This window comes from Tetrao urogallus (assembly GCF_951394365.1).
Source record: "Tetrao urogallus genome assembly, chromosome: 1".
In the NCBI taxonomy this organism is placed as follows: domain Eukaryota; kingdom Metazoa; phylum Chordata; class Aves; order Galliformes; family Phasianidae; genus Tetrao; species Tetrao urogallus.
Window position 1 is genome coordinate 97,039,840 of NC_136813.1, and position 20,989 is coordinate 97,060,828.

The 20,989-nt window shown below is 36.5% G+C and overlaps 1 protein-coding gene across 1 annotated transcript in view; it reads right to left on the reverse strand.

Annotated features, from left to right (window-relative positions):
• Nucleotides 1–5,504: 5,504 nt before the first annotated feature.
• LOC306946049 (multidrug resistance-associated protein 1-like) overlaps nt 5,505–20,989 on the reverse strand; it is a gene marked incomplete at both ends in the record, with an annotated part of 32,279 nt that continues 16,794 nt past the window's right edge. The window contains 15 exons of the mRNA XM_079534976.1: nt 5,505–5,616; nt 6,088–6,282; nt 7,209–7,375; nt 7,888–8,046; nt 8,882–9,025; nt 9,698–9,799; nt 11,119–11,245; nt 12,028–12,227; nt 13,098–13,253; nt 14,235–14,389; nt 14,811–15,030; nt 16,151–16,208; nt 17,087–17,156; nt 18,900–19,086; nt 20,494–20,661. Coding sequence (XP_079391102.1) covers nt 5,505–5,616; nt 6,088–6,282; nt 7,209–7,375; nt 7,888–8,046; nt 8,882–9,025; nt 9,698–9,799; nt 11,119–11,245; nt 12,028–12,227; nt 13,098–13,253; nt 14,235–14,389; nt 14,811–15,030; nt 16,151–16,208; nt 17,087–17,156; nt 18,900–19,086; nt 20,494–20,661 — 2,220 coding nt within the window. The remainder of the gene's footprint in view (nt 5,617–6,087; nt 6,283–7,208; nt 7,376–7,887; nt 8,047–8,881; nt 9,026–9,697; nt 9,800–11,118; nt 11,246–12,027; nt 12,228–13,097; nt 13,254–14,234; nt 14,390–14,810; nt 15,031–16,150; nt 16,209–17,086; nt 17,157–18,899; nt 19,087–20,493; nt 20,662–20,989) is intronic.

The window sequence follows — 20,989 nt, forward strand, 5'->3', positions numbered from 1 at the left end:
TCATATGCAGTTGCCTTGCAGATATATTTGTGTACATTCACTATATTTTTTTCCAGAGTATTTGGAGTCATTGTGGCCTTTCTGCTGCCCTACTGTAAATTCATCTCAAAATACTGTGGAATTTTTGTAGGACTTCAGGTTGTTTTGTATTTGTTTAATGCAGGTCTGCTTATTTTATACAGTGTAATAAAATAGATTTAAATAAAACCACATTGCAGTTGAGCTAAACTATTAAAGGCTTTTTGCAGTTTTAGGAAAAGTTAGGCAGAAGAGAGGGTGTAACTTTAAACTGTTTAAACAATGCAAATAAAGGAAGTATTTAGCATATTCCTTCAGTCTAGAGGAGGTTAAAAACAAAATCTCTAGTTTTAATCTGGGTAAGGGTAGGGTGAGTTGTTTATTAAGAAAAATAATTTAAAAAATCACAAAAGGGTATTTATTCTTTCAGTTTTCTATGCAGATTGAAGTAAAAAAGCTACTGTACAGCAGATATCTCCCAGTGCATCCTTATTTATTTTCTGAATTCTGCAATCAAATTATGTTTTGTCTTTGATCTGACTACTGTGTCATATATTAAAATATATTTCATATTTGAAAGATGAGTAGGACACTGCACTAACTGCTTATCAGAAGCCTTTGTTTAAATAAATTGGTATTCAAAGGCTGAACTCTTTCTACAAGCTCTCCTGGAAATCTTGAGTACAGTTACCTGTGGTGTTAAGTGTATGAGAAGTTTATACAGTTAAAGCTTGTGTTGCAAGTTGAAATTCGAAATGTCTAAGCTGCCTCACCAGCAGTATGTTCCTGAATTGTTTCCAAATGCAGATGATGAAATGCATTTTATAAATAACCTTTTAGAATGTTTTTAATAAAAAGAATTTATGTCCTCCAGCCCTGTCTTGTTTCAGTTTCCCAGGGAACTATTTTAACAGCACTGTTTCCCTGTTTATTCTTTGAATTGTGTCAGTCCAGTATGTTGCTGACAACACCAGTAGTAAGTACAAAAAACCTTTTTCTCCCCCTAAATAAATAAAATTACCATACAGGACTTTCTCTGTACCTTGCAAGAGATGTTGGTCGCTGTTGGTACTGAAGTCAATACCTATCCTAGTATTAATCCTAAAACATTTGTTTAGGAAATAGAACCTGATTTGTGTTTTTCCAGTTTCTTCTGTGCTACTTCTAGGAAAGGGTGGGTTTTGGGGGCAGTGTGAAGGTAAGTAAGAGATGGGACCCAAGAAGAGCCTTTCCTGGGCACCTGACTTCTTTCCCCATTTGAAATGTTGGTATGGTAGTTTCTGCTCTACAGGGAAGCCACTGCTGCCCTCAGGTGGGGGACAAGAAGAGGGGAAGAAATGTTGTTTCTCACCCTTTTCCTAAAACTGCAAACTTTGCTTGCATTGATGTGTGAGCTAGCAGTGCAGGCAGCAGGAACCACCAGAGCCCCACAGCTAAAAGGTAGAGTATGTGTATTTTCATTGCCAGCCTGGGGATCCCTACAGCAGGCACTCAGACCAAAGTACACAGGTAGAGACACAGGCACCGTGTCCATGCTTGGTCCGTGCTGAAGAATTACAAGCCTACCATTTATGCTTGTTGAGGTGTAGTTTAGTTCTGTGTTTTGATCTTCTCCTTAGTAAAGCAGGGATCTGAACCATGTTTAATAGAGCTCCCCTACCTATGTTACCTATACATAGATGTTCTACTTGTCAAACACTCAAAGAATAAATATCATTTATGTATTTTCCTTTATGACTACTATCCAAACTGTGTATTGCCAGCTGGAGCGTGTTTACAATCCTCCTGGTCAGTCTTCTACTTTTAATCCATTTCTTCCTCCATTTGACCCCCTTTGTTTGAGAGACCACTACTGCTAGGGGTGGCAGTGTGGGAGAGGGTAATTTACAGAGGCGTATAACATGTAGGAAAAGGAATAAATATATCCCTACAATATTGTTTTGAATTAAATGTCTCATTGAAGGCATTGAACTGCTCAGCTCACCAGGCACCACTCCTAGATTGTTTCACTTGATGTATTAAGTCCTAGAGATGCTGAAAGTCATCCCCCATGCTAGCTACTCCATCAGTGATGTTGGACCCATGCATGCCTCCAAACTCAGAACAGCATTTTATGTTGTTGAAGTGGGTGGCAGACCACTGCAAATCGATGTTGTAAGGTTCTTTGGCATACAGCCATTATTTCCAAATTTAAGGCAGCAATTACTTTCAATGTCCAGTGTAAATATTTCATGGGAGCCTGTGTCAGGTGGTCTGTATTTGCTACCTGAAAGAATAAGAATAGAGGCTAACCAAACTTGAGTATTTACATATTGATCTTGCAGAAATATATCTAGGGTATATGCTTGTAGTACAAGATTACGAAGCATAATGAGCCAGCCTGTAATACGGGAGGAAAATAGGAATGTCATCTCCTTTCAGTAATACATAGTCTGTTATACTAACTCCTGCTGATATTATTCTGGGTTTGGTAACTTTGAGATTCACACAAACTGAAGTGCTAGAGCCTGTGCTTTTTCACAATGAACTTCAAGTTGATGTTGGTTCATGACACCAATACTATTGTTCCAATACTACAGCTCCGAGGTAAGACATGTATTCATCAAAGATAGATACCTGAAGTAAAATAAAGAGTAGCTTCCTGTATTTTGTTTGGATTAATTGCCCAGCCTTAGTCCTGTAAGTGCTGTTTCAGCCTTTCAGCAGCTACTTAAATTTCTTGTTGTGACTCCACTGTAATCAACAGATAATCAATAGAAAGGTAAACAACCAAACATTAGCCACTATCATTTGGTGGCAAATGGAGAGACTTTTTATTTCCCTGAGATAGTTCTTGAAAAGTATATTGCTTTTCTTGCCTGATAAAGGCAACCTGGCCTTAGCTTTCTAAACCAATCACTGTTCAAAAGCAAGCATTAGCAAGATCTGTTATCACCTTTCAGCATTGTACATTTTTGTTAATTTTTTTCTACAAGAATAACTATGTCTAATACCATAACTACAAGTGTTGGGTGACTATTTGATTCTCTATAATCTACAGCCATTCCCTAAGTACTGTCCGATTTCTGAACAAGTCAAATAAGATTATTACAAGAAGTTGTGGCTTCTTTAACTATTCCCACTTGTTAAAGTGTCTGGATGGTTTGAGTAACTTCCTCTTCTCTCCAAGACGTAATATTGTTTTATGGTCACCACCTTGGCAGTCATGGGCAGCACAGTAGGATCCTTTGGGAACCCATGCAAAATATATACAGATCAAATAATATATAATATATCCCACGTGCAAAGACCCAAAGCAGAAATAATTGTTTAATGTTTCAACTGTCCATCCTGCCACTGCATTGATACTCCAAAGATAATTGGGGCAATTAACACTGTTGTGGTAAATAGAATAGTATTTACTATTGTTAAGGCAATCTCATTTTATAGGGCAGGGATCGGATTTGCTTCCAGATCATGGATCTGTGTGTGGTTTCTTTATCATTAACACTGCTACATGATACAGAATTTTCATCTCCAGTGCCTACTAGAGCTAACGCTTTTAAAATTCTTCCAGATCACCACCTCATAGCTAAAAGAACATGGGATCATTGCTCTCCCTCATGGTAAGAGGCTACAGTAACAGTAATGCAGGGGACCTGCCAAACTTTAATTTCTGCTGTTTTGACATTTGCTGCCAAAGCATCTGCTGTGCTACTACCACATCCTGATCTAATTCTGACTCAGACTCAATCTCAGAATCTTCTATACTGTTCTTCGGGATCCCATGAAGGTTTCATGGAAATCAAAACCATTTTCTATACCTGTGCCTTCTGCAATGCCTTGCAGTCCACAGCAGTGCTCTGCTTCAGTAGTAATTAGTTCTTGTATGATGGCCATCACATCTTATAAAGTCTTGACTACCCTTTCCCATTCTCTCATTTTACTCCATGATGTGACAACTTCACAGTCATGAGCTCTAAGACTGGCAACAAACAACCATCCTAATCTTCATGGTAATCCATACACAGCTGTCTCAATCATCTGGGGTAACCACTACCTTGACATCTGTTTCAGGCCATGGTTCCATCAGAGTTGTGGTAGCCAGGAAAGTAGCCACACAGCACCAGTGCTCGGCCATTCCAAAATGTGGAAAGTCACCTCTGGCAGTTCTGTGATCCTACCAACTACACCCAATGTGTCAAGTCCACACAGGCAGCAGAAACAACCACAGACTCACTGCTAAAATACAAAGAAAAAAGTTCTTTGTTACTTCACCAAGCAAGGGATTCACAAAGCAGCACCTGGGTAGAGGCTCATAAGCGCAGCTGCAGGCATTGCTAACCTCAGTCCATGCTATTGGAACCTGTTGTTTTCACCTGCTGATCAAGGGCTTCTACAGACATTGTTTACCACTATGCCATGACCTTCATTGTGGTCTGATCTTCTTTGTAAAGGCAGGGGGCTCAAGTTATTCAACAGGTGCTTCCAAGTCTACCACACACCTGTGTGATCTATATACAGATGTTCTACTTGTCAAATACACAATAAACAACAGGTACAATATGTTTCCCTCCATGCTGCAAGGTCACTTGAGCATGTTTACAGTGCTTCTCACTAGTCTTCAGTTCTTATCCTCCTCGCCAATCTTTTAACCCATTCTAACCACAGCTAGTATTGAAGAGTTAAGGATGTGTAGTAAAAATGGCAATATTTAGATGGCTTAAGCAGCACAGGAATGTTTAACTGAAACTTTAAATAATACACATATTCTTTTGAGTAGCTCTAAATAGTAGAGTTTTGCATTAAAATCTGCTAACAAATAGCTGTACCTATTTTGTAGTACCCTTTCACAATGTGATTTTGTAAAAACAATACAAGAAAAGGAGAGAACTGTTGGAGAGGGTCCAGAGGAGGGCCAAAGGTGATCAGGTACTGGGAGCATCTCCCCTACAAAGACAGGCTGAGGGAGCTGGGCTTGATCAGCCTGGAGAAAAGACTACAGAGTGACCTCATTGCAGCCTTTTAGTGCCTATAGGGAGACTACAGAACAGGAAGAGAGTCAACTCTTTGAAAGGGTAGATAACTGCAGGACAAGGGGAAATGGTTTCAAGTTGAGGGAGGGAAGATTTAGGTTGGATATCAGGGGGAAGTGGATCCACAAGCTGTGGATGCCTCGTCCCTGGAGGTGTTCAAGGCCAGGCTGGATGGGGTCCTGGGCATCCATCTTCACTAGTGCAATATTAAAAAAATTTAAAATATATCATGAAAATCATTCCTTCATTGTGTTGGTCCAGTACCAATACAATAAAAATCAGTGATTTGTATAAAAACAGGAAGTTGATTTAAGAAACCTGATCATTATGTATGGACTGTAGTCGTAGTAAACAGCAGTGTTGTCAGAAACTTTCAAGGAAGTTCATAACATCAGGAATGCTGCATATCTTTGGAGAGTGTACCGGTTCAAGGAATTCTCATCTTCATAAGAATTTATTCATTAGTTTTCTTTATCTTTTTATACCCGCCTCTGCAACCATTTTAGAGAAGGCACCTTTTCGTTGTAACAAATTATGTGGTGTATCATACTCTAGAATCCTTCCTGCATCCAGAACAAGCACTCTACAACACAAAAGCATAAAGATTACAGGAGGTAAAAAAAAAAAAAAAAAAAAAAAAAACATTTTCCAGTCCTTCTACAGATACCTACTAACTGGAAATCTTACTTAGAAGATGTATCATTGCTTTCTAAAACTAGTTATACCCATATTAATAAAGCCTTTTGGAAATGGAACGTTTGTTCAGCTGGTAAAAATTCTGCAGTGTGTCCCTTTGTTCTAGAAAATTAAGTGTTCATAACAGTAGCTAATACCAGTGCAACCAAGCAGGAAAAAAATGTAATTAGAACATGGAAACAGAACACAAGGTTATAAAACTTTAATTAAGACTGATACCCAAGTCTTCTGTGAAACACTGGGTTGTACAGATACAAAGCTACTACGGAACAAATTAGAGTAAATATCATAGGTCTGCAAACTCATGCATCTAAAAGAAGCCATTAATTTTTAAAAGGCATATCAAAACTTAACTTACCTTTCTGAATCCATGACTGTATGTAATCTGTGGGCTATTGTTAATATTGTGCAGTTGTAAAACTCTCTTTTGATGGTGGACTGCACCAAGTTATCAGTTTCCATGTCAACAGAAGCTGTTGCTTCATCAAGAACTAGGACTTTTTTCTTTCGTAGCAAAACACGGGCCAGACAGACCAGCTGTCTCTGGCCAACACTGTTAAAAATACATCAAGAAGGTCAGGTTAGGCACTTTGAGGAAGGGCAGAATGATCTTGTTTCTTCACTACTAAGACCTAGACACTGGAACAGATGCTGTTGACATAAAGCTGGGACTAGTATGGAGCCTATTTATTCCAACTTCAACAACATTTTATACTTCTCAAAACTCTGAAAAAATATATTCACCTAATTTTGAAGTCCTTATTCCTTCCCACACTGTGTACCAACAGTAAATATGGAGTGACTTTTAAACCTAGCTTTGCCCTCAACTTCGGTATTCATATTATTATGGGGAATCTGAATAAGCCAGACTGAATATAATAACGTTCAAGATAAAAGTCTGGATATTCCTGTATGTTACCTCTGGTGAATGCCTTGCAGATATTTCTGAAAATAATCTGTCCTAAAAAACTCAAGGTATTTTTCAATATGCTCCATTTAAATTAATGCTTGTCTCTTTGCTGCTGAAAACTTCACTATTTGCATGAGTCCTTATATTTCAAGTGTCACTCTCCCTACATTTCTATGGGGTAACATTCTACAAATTAAAGATGAGTTGCTTTGCCTAACTACACAGAGCAAAAAAAGTTCACTGTTATTTAAAAAAAAAAAAAGGCAAAGCAAGTGAGTAAACAAGCATTTTTCTTCCAGATCTAATTAGGTGGTATACGAAGCCCCCATTCATTTATAAACTTGAGCTGAAACTACTCCACTTCCTTCGTTTCCCATACAAATACGCTACAGGACTTCATATAGTTACGAGCTCAAAGAAAACCGTGAAGAAACCTACTACCAATAATTCTACTCAGAGTGGAGAAGGGTAATTTTTATATTGACAATTTCTGTAATAAGTTATGTGGAAAGAAAACATAGTTTTACAGTATCAGAAAATAACTACGATAGCACTTGCTATTTATATACCTGAGATTTTCACCACCTTCTGAAATCTCATGAAGGAGCTTTTTTGGAAGTGACTGGACAAAACTCTTTAAGTCACACAGTTCCAGTGCCTCCCACAGTTCATGATCAGAGTGTTTTCCAAGTGGATCCAAGTTTGACTGCAGTGTCCCAGAAAACAAGACGGGATCCTAAAATAATAGAGTTTGAGTACAAAGTTCCAACACAGACTTAAAGAGTACACAACATTTTATTAGCGTAGGAAAATGAAATAAATAATTTTGGATCTGTTGTCATTTCCATGGAAATGGACAAGAGGCATTACTTTCAGGGCAACTTACGTACATACATGATTCGTGATTACATATTATTTAATTCCCTATGAATTGGTGATGCAGTTAAGTCTTGAAAACAGCATGCATAGACTTGCAAGCATTACTAAAGATTAGTGTTCAGTTGAAAAGCTAAGACTAGTAAAAATTTGGCTATAAAACCTGACATGCCATTACAGAACCTGTATGTAAAGCAGTAACATTCTATTGGAGTTTTATGCCTCTGTCTTTTGGCAGTCTATAGACTTCTGGCTTGTAGTTTCTCAAAAAAAAAATTCTCAAGTCAAAGTAAAAAAATACTCCACAAAGATTAAATGTTTTGTGTTACAAGCACACACACACACCAAAAAGTCATCTCAAAAACATCTCACCTGTGGAATAATGTTAAGATTACCACGCAGGTCATGGAGTCCAATAGTTGATATATCAACTCCGTCTATAACTATTTTGCCTCCAGATCCCTCCAGAACTCTAAATAAGCAATTTGTGAGTGTTGATTTACCAGCTCCTGTTCTCCCTACAATTCCAACCTGAAACAGAAAGTTTTCTGGTAAAGACTATGACTTTCTATGCTGAGTGCTGTACATATAAAGTGACTAATAAATTCAGTTTTAACTCTCAGTTCAAATCTTCAGTTTATTTCACCAACATTATAGGTGGATAAAATTGTTTAAAACTCACTCTTGACATGCTTACAATCACAGCTCTGCCTCCAGCCTATGCCTTGTTCAATGGGAAGCCTTTACTTAAGCCTTCCTTTTGTCTAGCACTCCTCAGTTGAACTACTCAAAACGAGGTCCTGTTCAGTGTTCCTCGATCCCAAACCCAAAGCTGCTTAACTCCAATCATATGTATGATTTTAATATAGTTTTCAACAGAAATATTCAGCACAGTGGACAGAGGTTTTTATTTCAAATTTGGATCTTAGAAGTGTCCTATTTGGTTGAAAAGTCTAGAACAGTTTCAACGTAATCTTTATAACAAATAACATTAAAATAATTAGCATAAATGCTAGAAGTATTTTAACTGTAATATTTTTCCCTATGCTTCCCCCCCCCCCCAAAGTTAAATAAAGCTTTATCTCAGATTCAAGGAGATACTTGCCTGTGATAGTATGTGGGGAAGGGTGGGAAGTAAAACATTACCTCCACTTCTGAAAGGGATAAGAACTTTTACAGAGTAGGAGAAAATACTTTTCCTTTTTTCGTTTGTTTTTTCTTTAATACCTTAATCACTTATTTTTTTCTGTTCAACATAATCTTGGTATATTTAGTATTGGAGTCTCTTTATATGAGATATTTTTGAAATAAAAAGTCCAGAAACAGAAGTTTATACATCTGACTTATTTCTTATTATATACAATACCTTCTCTTTATTCCGTGTCTGAAAGGAGATGTCATTCAGGGCCAAACCAAGATCTTTCCTGTACTGAGCTTTGTAGTTAACAAACTCTATTATTCCTCTATCAGGCCACCCTACTGGTGGCCTTTTTGATGTAATCCATGGTTCCTAGAATTGAAAGCACTGTTATTTTAGTATATACCAGGAAATAATCCCAACTCATTTAAAAAAAAAAAAAAAAAAAAGGAAAATTATATACATCTAGAACTCCCAGTAGTTTAGGATAATTCCATTGTGACATAAGGGAAGGAGAAATTTCTTCAAGTGATGTATTTTGCAACAACATTCCAACTTATCTGTTTGTTTGCTTTAAGAAGATTATATAGTCATTCAAGAAGCTGAACTGTATAGTTGCTAGTAGTTCCCTTATTTGACTAGCAAGGAACTGAATTTTATCCATAGTCTAATCTTCCAGGTATTTCCAACACACATTCTATGAGAAACATTTTGTTTTAAGGAGTACGAAAGAAAAGCAAGATATTAACATAAAGAAACAAAAACATGGGGGAGAGTAAAAGAAAAAAAAAAAAAGCACAGAAGAGGGACTTGTTTCTGAGACAGTCTTTTACTTCTCTGGGTACTACTTTCAGAAAAGCACAATAACCAAGGCCAAGAGCTTTGAAATAAATGCCTCCTCAGACATGTGGATAACAATGCCTCTCTTCCCTGTTTGCCACTCTTAAAATGCTCCTCTTGGTTGCACAAAGCATGGAAACTCAACCTGAGCTTTCTTTGTACACAAATTAAACATCCATTTACTATTCCAAAAAGAATGCTCACCTCTTTATCCATGTTTGCATATTCGCAAACTCTTTCAATTGAAACCGCATTGGTCTCGATTTCACATGCTTTACGCACCCAGAAATTTAGACTCTGAATTATCTGGAGAAGAAAGTTGCATTGTAGAATGTAACAATTCAACTGTACTGCAACATAGCTTAATGATTTCAAAAATTACCCAAACTGAATAATTTCACAAGCACACGGTATAACACGTGAAAGGAAGCTACAACATGTGGCTCATATTGTGGGCATATCATTACACTACTTCCTAGATAAAATACACTAACACCACACACATAAAATAATCTATATTGGAGACAATCATCTGATCTGTTGTGCCTGCCAAATTCTTCAAACACGTGGAATGTTTCTGCAGACAGAATCAGTACGATTTTTGTGTAATCGAGTAAGTAACAATTCTGTCACTAAATACGGGGGAAAAAAAGTGAGCCCAAAGAGGTTTTTGTTTTTGTTTTTTTTTTTTGTATGATTCAACTGTTTTGAGATTTTCTATGTAGCTAAATAAAGACTGGTGTGAATTTCATGTCAGATGAAGGTGGAACACCATGCAGTACCTGCCACTGTCATCACTGAGTACATAATATAAATGACAGTTATTCAGAGAGAACAGTAAAGAACAGAATTCTTCTAAGTCGGGGGTAATGTAGGTATAACAGGATTGGCAATTCTTTTTCTCTTTCTCCCTTTTTTTTTTCCCCCCCTCTCTTACTTTTTCTCCCCAGGCTCTCCCCCTGCATGTTTCCCTTCCCAGTTTCTATTATTTCTGAAGCATTTTCCATGGTGAGAATCTGGACGTTGCTAGGCTCTTAAGCAACACACATTAAAGAAATTCTGGATGCTTTAGTCTGAGTCTATATGTGATACTTAAGACTTACCTAAATTAGAAACCTATCAATACAGTTCATCTTACTACAAGACACTTTGCTAACATAGCTCTCAATTTTTTTTTTTTTTTTTTTTTTTACAAGCGCAATGCAAAAAGTAAATGACTTTAATTTTAATTTTAAAATTTCAATATTTTAAAATAAAGTAAGTATCCCCACATAGTATTCAGTAAGTGAAGAAGAACAAGAAACCAAATATGAAATATATTTGAATATGACCTGGTTTCTTACTCTTGATTTAACATATAGTTAAAAGTAAGCCATACATAGTGTGATTAACTTGATTTTAAAGTATATTCTAATAGTTCTTATTTCATCTAAATTCAGGGTAAAAAAAAAAATATTTACTGTGAGGCTTCCCAGAATTAAAGGAACTTACAGAACAAAGTTTTCCTTGTTTCGGGATTTAGTAACTACCCCCACTGTATACATTATCTACTCAACTTCACTGTACCTATTCCTCCCTTTTCATAGGGAATGTGATAGCAGCAAAAAAATTACTCCAGGACTTACATTTAGAGCGTACGATATTGATAAACCCACTGTAGAAGAACTCACTGTATTTCCAGCCAGTACTACAAACAGTGCAGCAAAGAACACCATTAAATTCCCTAGAAATTCAAGCCTGACAGATAGCCACCTGCAGTAAACAAGTCAAAGAAAGTGAGTTACCACAAATTTTTCTTTTTCTTTGAGTGCAGTGAACATACTGCTAATATAGTGGCTCTTCTAGAGCTGCGTCTCAACTTTCCTTTCAGAGAAGGTATGTACCAGCATTCAATTTCACAGGTGGTCTGGGGAGGGAATACGATGATATAAAACAAGTAGCACAGTTAAGAACAAAATGCAGTCTCTCCACAAACGACTAATGCTCTCTTCACTACTCATATGGCTTTTCAACACCTCCTATCCAGATAAAATTCAAGTATATGACTGAAAACTACAATTTAAAATCATCTTCATGCTAATCTCTATCTGTAGCTAAACTGAATCACAAGTGTGGGAGGAGAAATGCTCTTATTCCCTTAAACCTGAGATTCCATTCTCAGGACTGTAGGTATAAGCCAGGTTACTACTACAGAACTACTACAATATAAAATTCATTTGTAATTCATTTATAAGCTTGTTGGAGGAAGTATTAATTGCAATACAGTATATAGTCCATGTTTATAATCCATCTGTATACTTTTGTTGTTGGTATTCTCATCCTAAACAGCACATGCATACTTTCTATTAACCTGCTAGTTTCTGGTACACAAAGAAGAAATCATCCTAGTGCTCAGACATCATCTGTGCACACATTACAGAGAACACTAGATAAATTGTTCTTATCCTGTTTCTCAAGTAGCTTTGCTCTGACTAAAGGAAACAAAATCATTGCAGAATTCTACAGGCAAAGGTCTCAGAGATGCTATAAAGTACCTGTTTGAGATGACATTGTTGTAGAAATAAACTAAGTTCTCATATACAACATCATTATTTTTTCTAATGAATCTCTCCTGGTGGCCAAATGCTCGGATTGTTGACCCTCCTAGGATAGTCTCCGTGAAGTGGGAGATGACAGGAGAATGTGATGCTCCTGCTAGCCGTCGAATCTGTCGTGAGCTTGCTATGTAGTATCGCTAATCAAACAGTACAGGAAAAATAACAGACAACTTGTTACAGTTTCCTTTACATTATTTTAAATTATTAAATATTATTTTATATATTTTTTTCAAATTCTTCTAAAGCTGTTAAGTAATTCCTGTAAGTGTTGCATATGAAGAAGTTGGAAAAAAAATTACACCAACATTTTAATGCTGAAAAATGTTATACGTATTACTGGGAAGGTTGAATTAAAAGCAAATCATTCCCAAATTATCTAACAAATGTGCTATACTACAAGAGGCACATAGCAACCAACTAAAATTTCCATGTAAACTTGAAAAACAGAATGCTGTTTCTCATTCACATGAAAATTGTCTTTTACCTCTTTACTGTAGTAATGCCTGCATTTACATTCCTTAATAGAGACTGAATCCAGGCCCTCTTTTCCTTCATATATGTTCTTATTTTAAGAACACTGAAGGTCTTAATTACACACATACTTTGAGCCTCAAGAAATAGGAATGCAACTGTTAGTCTTTCTGAAACATTATCGTTCAGTTTCTCCATAGCATAACCGACACTTTAGCCAAAAAAACCAGCAAAGGTAACAAGGCATCAGCCTATTTTTACATCAATATTGTATCCGTCTAAGAAAAGAAAACGTAAGGAGAAAAATACAAATCGTTAAAAGTTCCTAAGCACTACAGGATATATTCAAGGACTGTTCTAATTCCCAAAGAAGTTGGAAGACTTTTTTTGTGCAAGTAAATTTAGACGCATTCTGTAGATTTTTTTTCCCCCCACTGTGAGTAATAATTTAAGCCTGTAACATTGTGGGTTTTTTTTTTTTTTTGAAATCCTATGTACATACAACTAGAAAACATTATAAAGCCTAATGAACTTACCTGGATAATAAAATACAAGTACCCCAGGGGAATAACTACCACTATGAACAGTGGTGAGGAAAACGTGATAACTAGAATGGTTCCAATAACATCTAGTGTACAGTTCAGCCAACTTCGTAAGTAGTAATGAAAACGTATGTCCACTATAAATAAGTCCTGTAACAATGCACAGAAGAATCAAGACTTTTGAATAAATTTTGCAACTACATCAAACTATAACACCCTCAATGTAAGTTAGTAGGAATGCCCCCCACCTGATTACGTCCTAATGAAATATTTTCATATATGAATATTATTTTTCTGAAGGTGAAGTAGATCCAGTGTCTTTTAGAATACTCACGATATGTCAGAGAACAGGCTCTTCTATGTAAGCCAGTTAATAACTCTGAAATGTACTGAAATAATCTCCTACTGTATACAGTAACACAGTTTCAAATCTTGTTTATGATCTAATGGTATTAAAAAACAGAGGCTTTAATGAAACCTGTATCAACTGACACAGATAGGATCAGCTCTATTCTAAAATACACAGCCCTCACCATTTACTGCATTTGGATTAATCTGCCATGCATCGCAACAGTCTGAACAAGCTATTTTTGACAAGACCAGGAAGTATTAAAATCATAGTAAATAACATTTGTCTGTATAATAAGAACTCCCAATAGTCAAAGTACTCCAAAAACCAAGCAAAAAACACCAGAAAATAACATTCACTGTAAGTTTATATATACACTAGAGAATGTGAATTCATAGAGAATGTATTCATTGGTTTTGGCAACGACATCCGATTCTGATATGCAAATGAAGATCACAGAGCTACTTATTTAGAAAAAGTGGATTAGATTTAGGTCTAGTAAACTTACTGTACTGTAGGAGTAAAATTTGACAAATGGCATCCTAATGATCATAAATAGGTTCTATACAGCTTTTGTCAATAATATATTTTGGGAATTTCGCATGAAAGTAGCTACAAACCTTTCTGTAAGTTCTTATGCAGTGAAGCAGCTTTCAATCGTTAGATATTGTGTTCATTTACTTTGATATCTTTTATTTTTCTATAGTACTAAACAGGATTAAATCTGTAGCCACTCAAGCTTCATTTTCTTAAAAGAGAATACTCATGAGTTTTCCATTTACCTTCGTGAATCTATTGAGGATCTGACCTACTGGGTTAGTTTCAAAATGCTGAAGAGGAAGGTGCAATACACTGTCCAACAGCTGATGATGTAGTGTCCTAGAAGCAGCAAGGGAGCCCTGGGTGAGCACATAGGCACCGCAGCAAACAAGCAGACCTTGGGAACAGATGAAGTAAAAGACAGTCTGAATGGTAGGGGAGGGAGAGGATTTAACTTCATACCTTGGTTTTAACAAGTTTTTGTATTGGCATTTTGTTGATAAATTTTACTACTTTGTAAGCATGTCCTCCCTGCAATTAAGTCTCAAGCTAGCACACTTCCCTCCCTAACATGCTAACATACATAACTTCATTTGGTTACATTCAGATGTTCTAGAACTCAGAAGTATAAAAGTTAAAAAGCATTTTCTACATTGCTGTATATCTATTCTACTGCTCCTCTCCCAGGTTAAACAACTGCATCATAATGCACATAAATCTGTTTATGGAACAACTTGTATTATTTCTCTAGTAATAAAAATTTCAGTAGATCAAAGTTGGCAAATGGTAGGAAACCAGTCATAAATGCTCATGCTTACCTTGTAAGAATCCCAAAAGCCCATAAATACCAAGTTTGTAATTTCGTGACTGTTGCCATTCTGTGAAATCACTCATTTTTGCTGTCTCTGCAGTCCAGGTGCTAAGCCACAGATTTTGCCCAATGGCTAGTGCATTTTGTCCTAAATAAGCAGCCACGGTCAGCCACATCCATCGCCAGTCAAAGGCTTGAAGGTATTTTAAAACAACTGACATTTTCATCTGAATTATAAAAATAATTGTTAATAATAACAACAATAAGAATTACTCATAAAAACAGTATCATTGTTGAAGACAAATAGATATTATACAATGGAAACTGAATATATTAAATTCACAATAAATCCACAGAATTTCTTTATTTCTTAAATCTGCTAACTAAGGTATATAAAATCATAGTGCTAAAAGGTTTCACCATCGACTACATTCTGTTTTTAGATCATATGTATCCTAGGCAACCTTGCTTGTGACACTTTGCAGCAACAGACTTCAATAATCTTAGATACGCAGATTATTAAACAGATAAGCAATAAAAAAAAAAAACACACCACCACTGCTACCAAAAACAAAAACAAAACAGGAAACAAAAAAAAAAAAAACCACCTCAGCATGCAGTTTATTTAAAGCAAATATTACTCCTGTTCATCACTGTAGTTAGAAACTTTAAAACTGCTTCTATGGGCTATTGAAGCCAAGGGAACTTGGCATAGCAGGATAGAGTTTCCATCATCCCTGTAATTGAAGTTATCAGGGAGAAACTCGGGCCAACAGGAAGGTAGAAGTGATAGCAGTAATACAGGTTCTGTGCCTATGTCTGCCTTCTCTTGCTGGAAACTCAGTTCTCGTCCACATCTCTGTTCTTATTTTATTTCCCCAGGAAATTCTGATCTTCTTCACATTCTACTTCATTTGTTCTTTTCCATCTCCCTAGCAGGTGGCAGACTTTTTTTTTTTTTTGAGGACTGCATAAAGTACATTTCTAACATAAAACAATACTGAAGAACTAATAACATGCAAGATTTCTAGTCTCTGCTCCAGCACACAGGTATTTAAACCTACAGATGAGACAAAGAGATTTTTTTCCAAAGTAAGATCCTTTAAATATCTTCTTTCTGAAATATGCAAAACAGACACAGCCTAGAGATCATATAAATAGAAAATATCAGGGTAAATTGTTAAAGATGAGTGAAAAATTGTAAGATTTATTTTAAATGCAGCAATTAAATGCCAGGAAGTCCTAACAAGGAAGAGGAAAGTGAATTGTAAAAATAATATATTTTTTCTTAAGTGTAAAAAAAAACCCAAAACAAATACTGGAGTTTTTTCTATTACTGATACTTACACCACCAGTGGCAACTTTTTCTTTATTATTTCTGAGTATTTTCCACTGACCTGAAGAACTGAAAGTAAGAAACACACTTTCAAATCTCCTTGTAAACCACTAAAATATATTCATTTTTATTCAAGTATAAAAATGTATACTACGAAATCTTGTAAATTTTTCTTTCTTACAAACAATCCACTCTTAGCTGTTAGCTGTTCTAATTTTTTGTTTAAAAAAACTTCAGAGGACCACACTAGGTATATACTTTTCATTTCTTGTATTGTCACATACAGATAAAACTGAGCTTGCCCTGCACTGACTGACTCTGCAGCTAGAAATGTAATACCACTCTTTTTTTAGGCATGCAAGTACGCTGAAACTTGGATCTCAGCCCTTGTCTGAGCCAAATTATTGGGGCTAATTATTTGCTATGACTGTTTCTACTACATCTGATCCAAGGTGATTAAGCTCAAGTGTCCTGCATTGTCTCTTTGTTTGGTGGAGCTCTGCACTATCTCCTCCCACTAAAGGGCACTACAAATTCATCAAGGAGCTCATCTCACTACTTGAAAGACCGTAAGTATTTTTTAAAAGATTGAAAATGAAAAAAATCAACATGGAAGAAACAACATAAACAACCTTTTAATATACTAGAAACTCCAACTCCTGCCAAGGCTGAAAGTGCCCTTCACTCTCACTCAACATACTTTAGACAGGGAAGCAGCCCATGAACTAGACCCCCTGAACTCATGCAGCACATCAAATGCACTTCTTTCATGCAAAACTAAACCAGATGATGAGCTCCAAGTGCATACTCTGCAGCCAACTGCTAATGGGACATTCAGTCTTAACCTATGTTTTCAAAGCAGAGGATAACGACAGAGCCTACAGAACTTAGGGTTGCTCTAGCATTGCACCAGATGGGCAATGGCTATTGTTTTTTTTAATACTTACTGCCTGGGTTTCAACAACTCTCTTTGCTGCAGACTCCTCCCTAGTTGGCACTCTTCATTTGAAGAACTCACTGCAAAAGTGAAAAATAGTAAAATCGTTTAAATCATTATACAGTGAGTAGATGGGCACAGTGAAAGGATCTAGAAATAAAAAGGAAACACAGTGATGAGTGGGTGGGTGCACTTTAAGTTATGAATCCTGTAAGTCAACCTGGTCTTAAGACAAGATAGACATGAGGCAACAAGGAGCCCTCACAGCCCAGAAAACAACTGTTTCCTGGGCTGCATCAGAAGAAGCAAGACCAGCAGGATAAGGGAGGTGATCCTGCCCCTCTGCTCTGCTGAGACCTCACTGGGAGCGCTTGCATGCAGATGTGGAGTCCTGAGGACAGGAGAGACATGGATCTGTTGGAGTACATCCAGAGGAAGGCCACAAAAATGTTCCAAGAGATGGAACACCTCTCTTACATGGACAGGCTCAGAGAGCTGGGGCTGTTCAGCCTGGAGAAGAGAAGGCCCCAGAGAAATCACAGAGTCCTTTCACTATATAAAGGAGGACTATCAGAAGGGGACAGACTCTTTGGTAGGGTCTGTTGTGGTAGGACAAGAGGAAATGTTTCAAACTAAAAGAGGGGAGATTTAGACTGGATATAAGATTTTTTTTTTTTTTTTTTTTTTTTTTTTTTTTTTTAACACAATAATGGTAGTGAAACACTGGAACAGGTTGACCAAAGTGCCCTGTCCCTGGAGGCATCCAAGGTTTAGGCTGGACAGGGCTCTGAGCAGCCTGAGGCAGCTGTCAGTGTCCCTCCCTGTTCATTCCAGGGGAGCTGGACTAGATGACTTTCAACTTCTTAGAACTCAAACAATTCTATGATTTTAATAAAATACTAGAACTATGGCAGCAAGTAAATTTCCCTCCCAATATGAAGTTAAAAAGCATATTAAAAAAAAATTGCAACATTATAATTTGCTTGAACATCTGAAAGGAGCAACTTCAAATTAACGACAGTTAAACATAGTATCTTTCCTCACTCTTCATGGCTAGTTCATGTTTTCTCACACCACCATCTCTACAGTCAGCCCAAGACTGCTTCCTGCTGCCTCTTGCAAATTTGCTGTTCTGTCTTCCCCCTCCTCCCCATCAAATCTCAGCAAATATTTGGGAGTGCTGGCCCCAGTATAAGGCCTGAGGAGCACATACTGAACAACCAGGGTACAGAACTGAATCTGAAACCACACAAATGGTTTGTAAACATGCTTTTTCAAGGTATTAAGTTGTTATTAAGTTGTTGTTCGTTTATGCTGTCCACTTGTTGGCTGAAGTATCTCTTAAGAGTACAAAAAGCTTCATTTATCTTCTACAAATGGATAATATTTTTCCTATGCCTTCTACCTTATTACAGCAGTCTAAGATGCAAGAAATCGGAAGTGTCCAGTATAAGTCATTGACACTTGAAGACAAATGTGAAGCGTCCTCTGGATATTTACTGAATAACATAACCTTTGTAAGAGAATCAGGTAATCTAGCAAAATACTTAATCAGTATATAACAGCAAAAATATTTGCTTAAGGCAACTTGATCATATATCTTTTAAGTGAAAGAGTAAGTCATTTGATCTCAGAGAACTAAAGCCTGAATTCTATTTTAATTTCAACCAATAATTTTATATCAAAACACGTATGAAAATATTTTACATTTTCCAGAAGTTATTCAGTTTGTTACAAGGAAGGGGAAGAGGAATATTTTAGGAAGCTTGAATGAAAAGGAAAAATACAAAATAAATACATCATACTATAATGAATGTTCTCACCTTCATTTGGGGTTGTCTTTTCACTTCTGTTCTCTACACTGAAGACTTCAATAAGCTCAACAAATTTAGCTCTCTTTGAAATGAGTTGTTGGTAGCTGCCCATTTCACTTATTTTCCCCTCTTCCATTACTATTATAAGATCAGCATGAGGCAGGAATGTTAAGTTATGTGTCACCAAAACACGAGTCTGAAACACAGTGTTTTCCATTTCACCATATAAAAACAAAGCAAGTATTAAAAGTAGGCATTTTATTAACATAGAAGTTGAATTTTTCTTGGATTTTGGTTATTTATCTACCTTATTACTACAGTCATTCTTTTTGCCAGCTTTACTACATTTCTCCTTAAATTGCCAAGTGTAATGTCAAATAGTTTATGCTTATAGCTATTTCTTATTACTTGTACTTACCTGTTTCTTACTCTGTACGCTATGTCCAGGAATGGTTTAGATTCAATCATAAAGAGAAAAAGCAGATACTACAGCTGTTAACATACTAGATATAGTTTGACAGTCTTACTGTTATACCTGCCAAGAAGCCTATCATTACTGGAGTTCTTTCTTCTGTCAGATATTATCAGCCATGAAGCAGGCAAAGTAAGAAAAGAGGAAAGGTACAGCGGGGAAGTGAAAGACATACTTTATTATAAGTAAAGTATTCATAATAAGTAAGCATTTCACAATGATACATGTGTTTTGCAGGAATAAGCTTGAATCAGCAGGACTAATCTGCACTAATTCATACAACCATCTGATCTTCCCACGTTAACAGTTCTTACATGAAAAAAAAAAAAACTTATTTCCTCTGATTCCGCTTTCTCTTATGGAATTTCTTAGTCAACAAGCCCTTCCTTTTATAACCTATGCTGGCTATAACTTCTTCACAGCAACAAGGCATCAAGAGTAACCACAAAGGGTTTCATCTTGATTTGTCACGCCACACACATTACTGCACTTGTCAACAATTGTGAGCAAAGTGGAAATGACCAGATGTCATAAAACTCAAATTTCCAGGTGTATTGGAACTGTTGAATCACAGCCTGAACCTCTGACTGATCACCTGAGGTGAGCACTGAGTCAGCTGTAGGAACACAGGTGAAGGCAATTCAGCTGTGTGACCAGAAGGGGTGGAGCCTGGCTGCAGCTCTCCTAGACCCCATTTAAAGGCTAACTGCCACTGAGGAAGGATCTCTCTCTGGAGATTGCTTCTCATGAAGTTTCTTGGGAGACTACAACACCAGTGAGCACTCTCCATTTATCTCTGATTATTTTTTCTAATGTGATAATCTTACTAATTAACTTCTCTGTATACTTATTGATCATTCAATACTTTACAACATTTGTGTACTTACTGACCATACACCAGGTCATGCCAGCTCTCAGCTATATTTTTTTTTCCAGTCTGTGCTATGGCCACTTGACAGGCTTCAGAGCTATGGATTCATCTGTGTTGTTTATTCCCTTAACTCAGAATAATTTTCAATACATAGATAAGAGAGAAACTTTCTCAGAATGACTGAGAGAGAATGCAGTTATGTCAGTTGAATTATACAAAACAGTTAACCTCCAACTTAAGAAGCAGCCACCCTGCTTTACCTTGCTTTTTAAGAGACCTGAAGGCCCGATGAGCTTCTCAAAAAGGTGTTTTCCAACATGTACATCTACAGCAGATAGAGGGTCATCCAGAAGATACAAGTCAGCATTGCTGTACACAGCCCTAGCAAGACTCACTCTCTGTTTCTGCCCTCCACTTATGTTGACACCCTAAAAAAAAAAAAAAAAAACAAACAACAAAATGAAGCTGGAACAATTCACATTTTAATACAAAATACTAAGAAGACCAGTTCATTACAGGCAATTTGTTATATTTTTTTCAGATACCTAAGGTAAATTTTGTAAAATAGAAAAGTAATTACTTGAAAATCCAACTTATGGAAGTTTGTCCTTTGTTGATTAACTTACCATTCCAAAATGGACAAATGTAACGTACCTTGTTAACTGCTATTTACAGGCATTATTTACAGTATACAGAGAAACCCTTGGAAAATAAAGAGTGACTTAAATATCTGCATAGAAAAGAGCCATTTTAAAA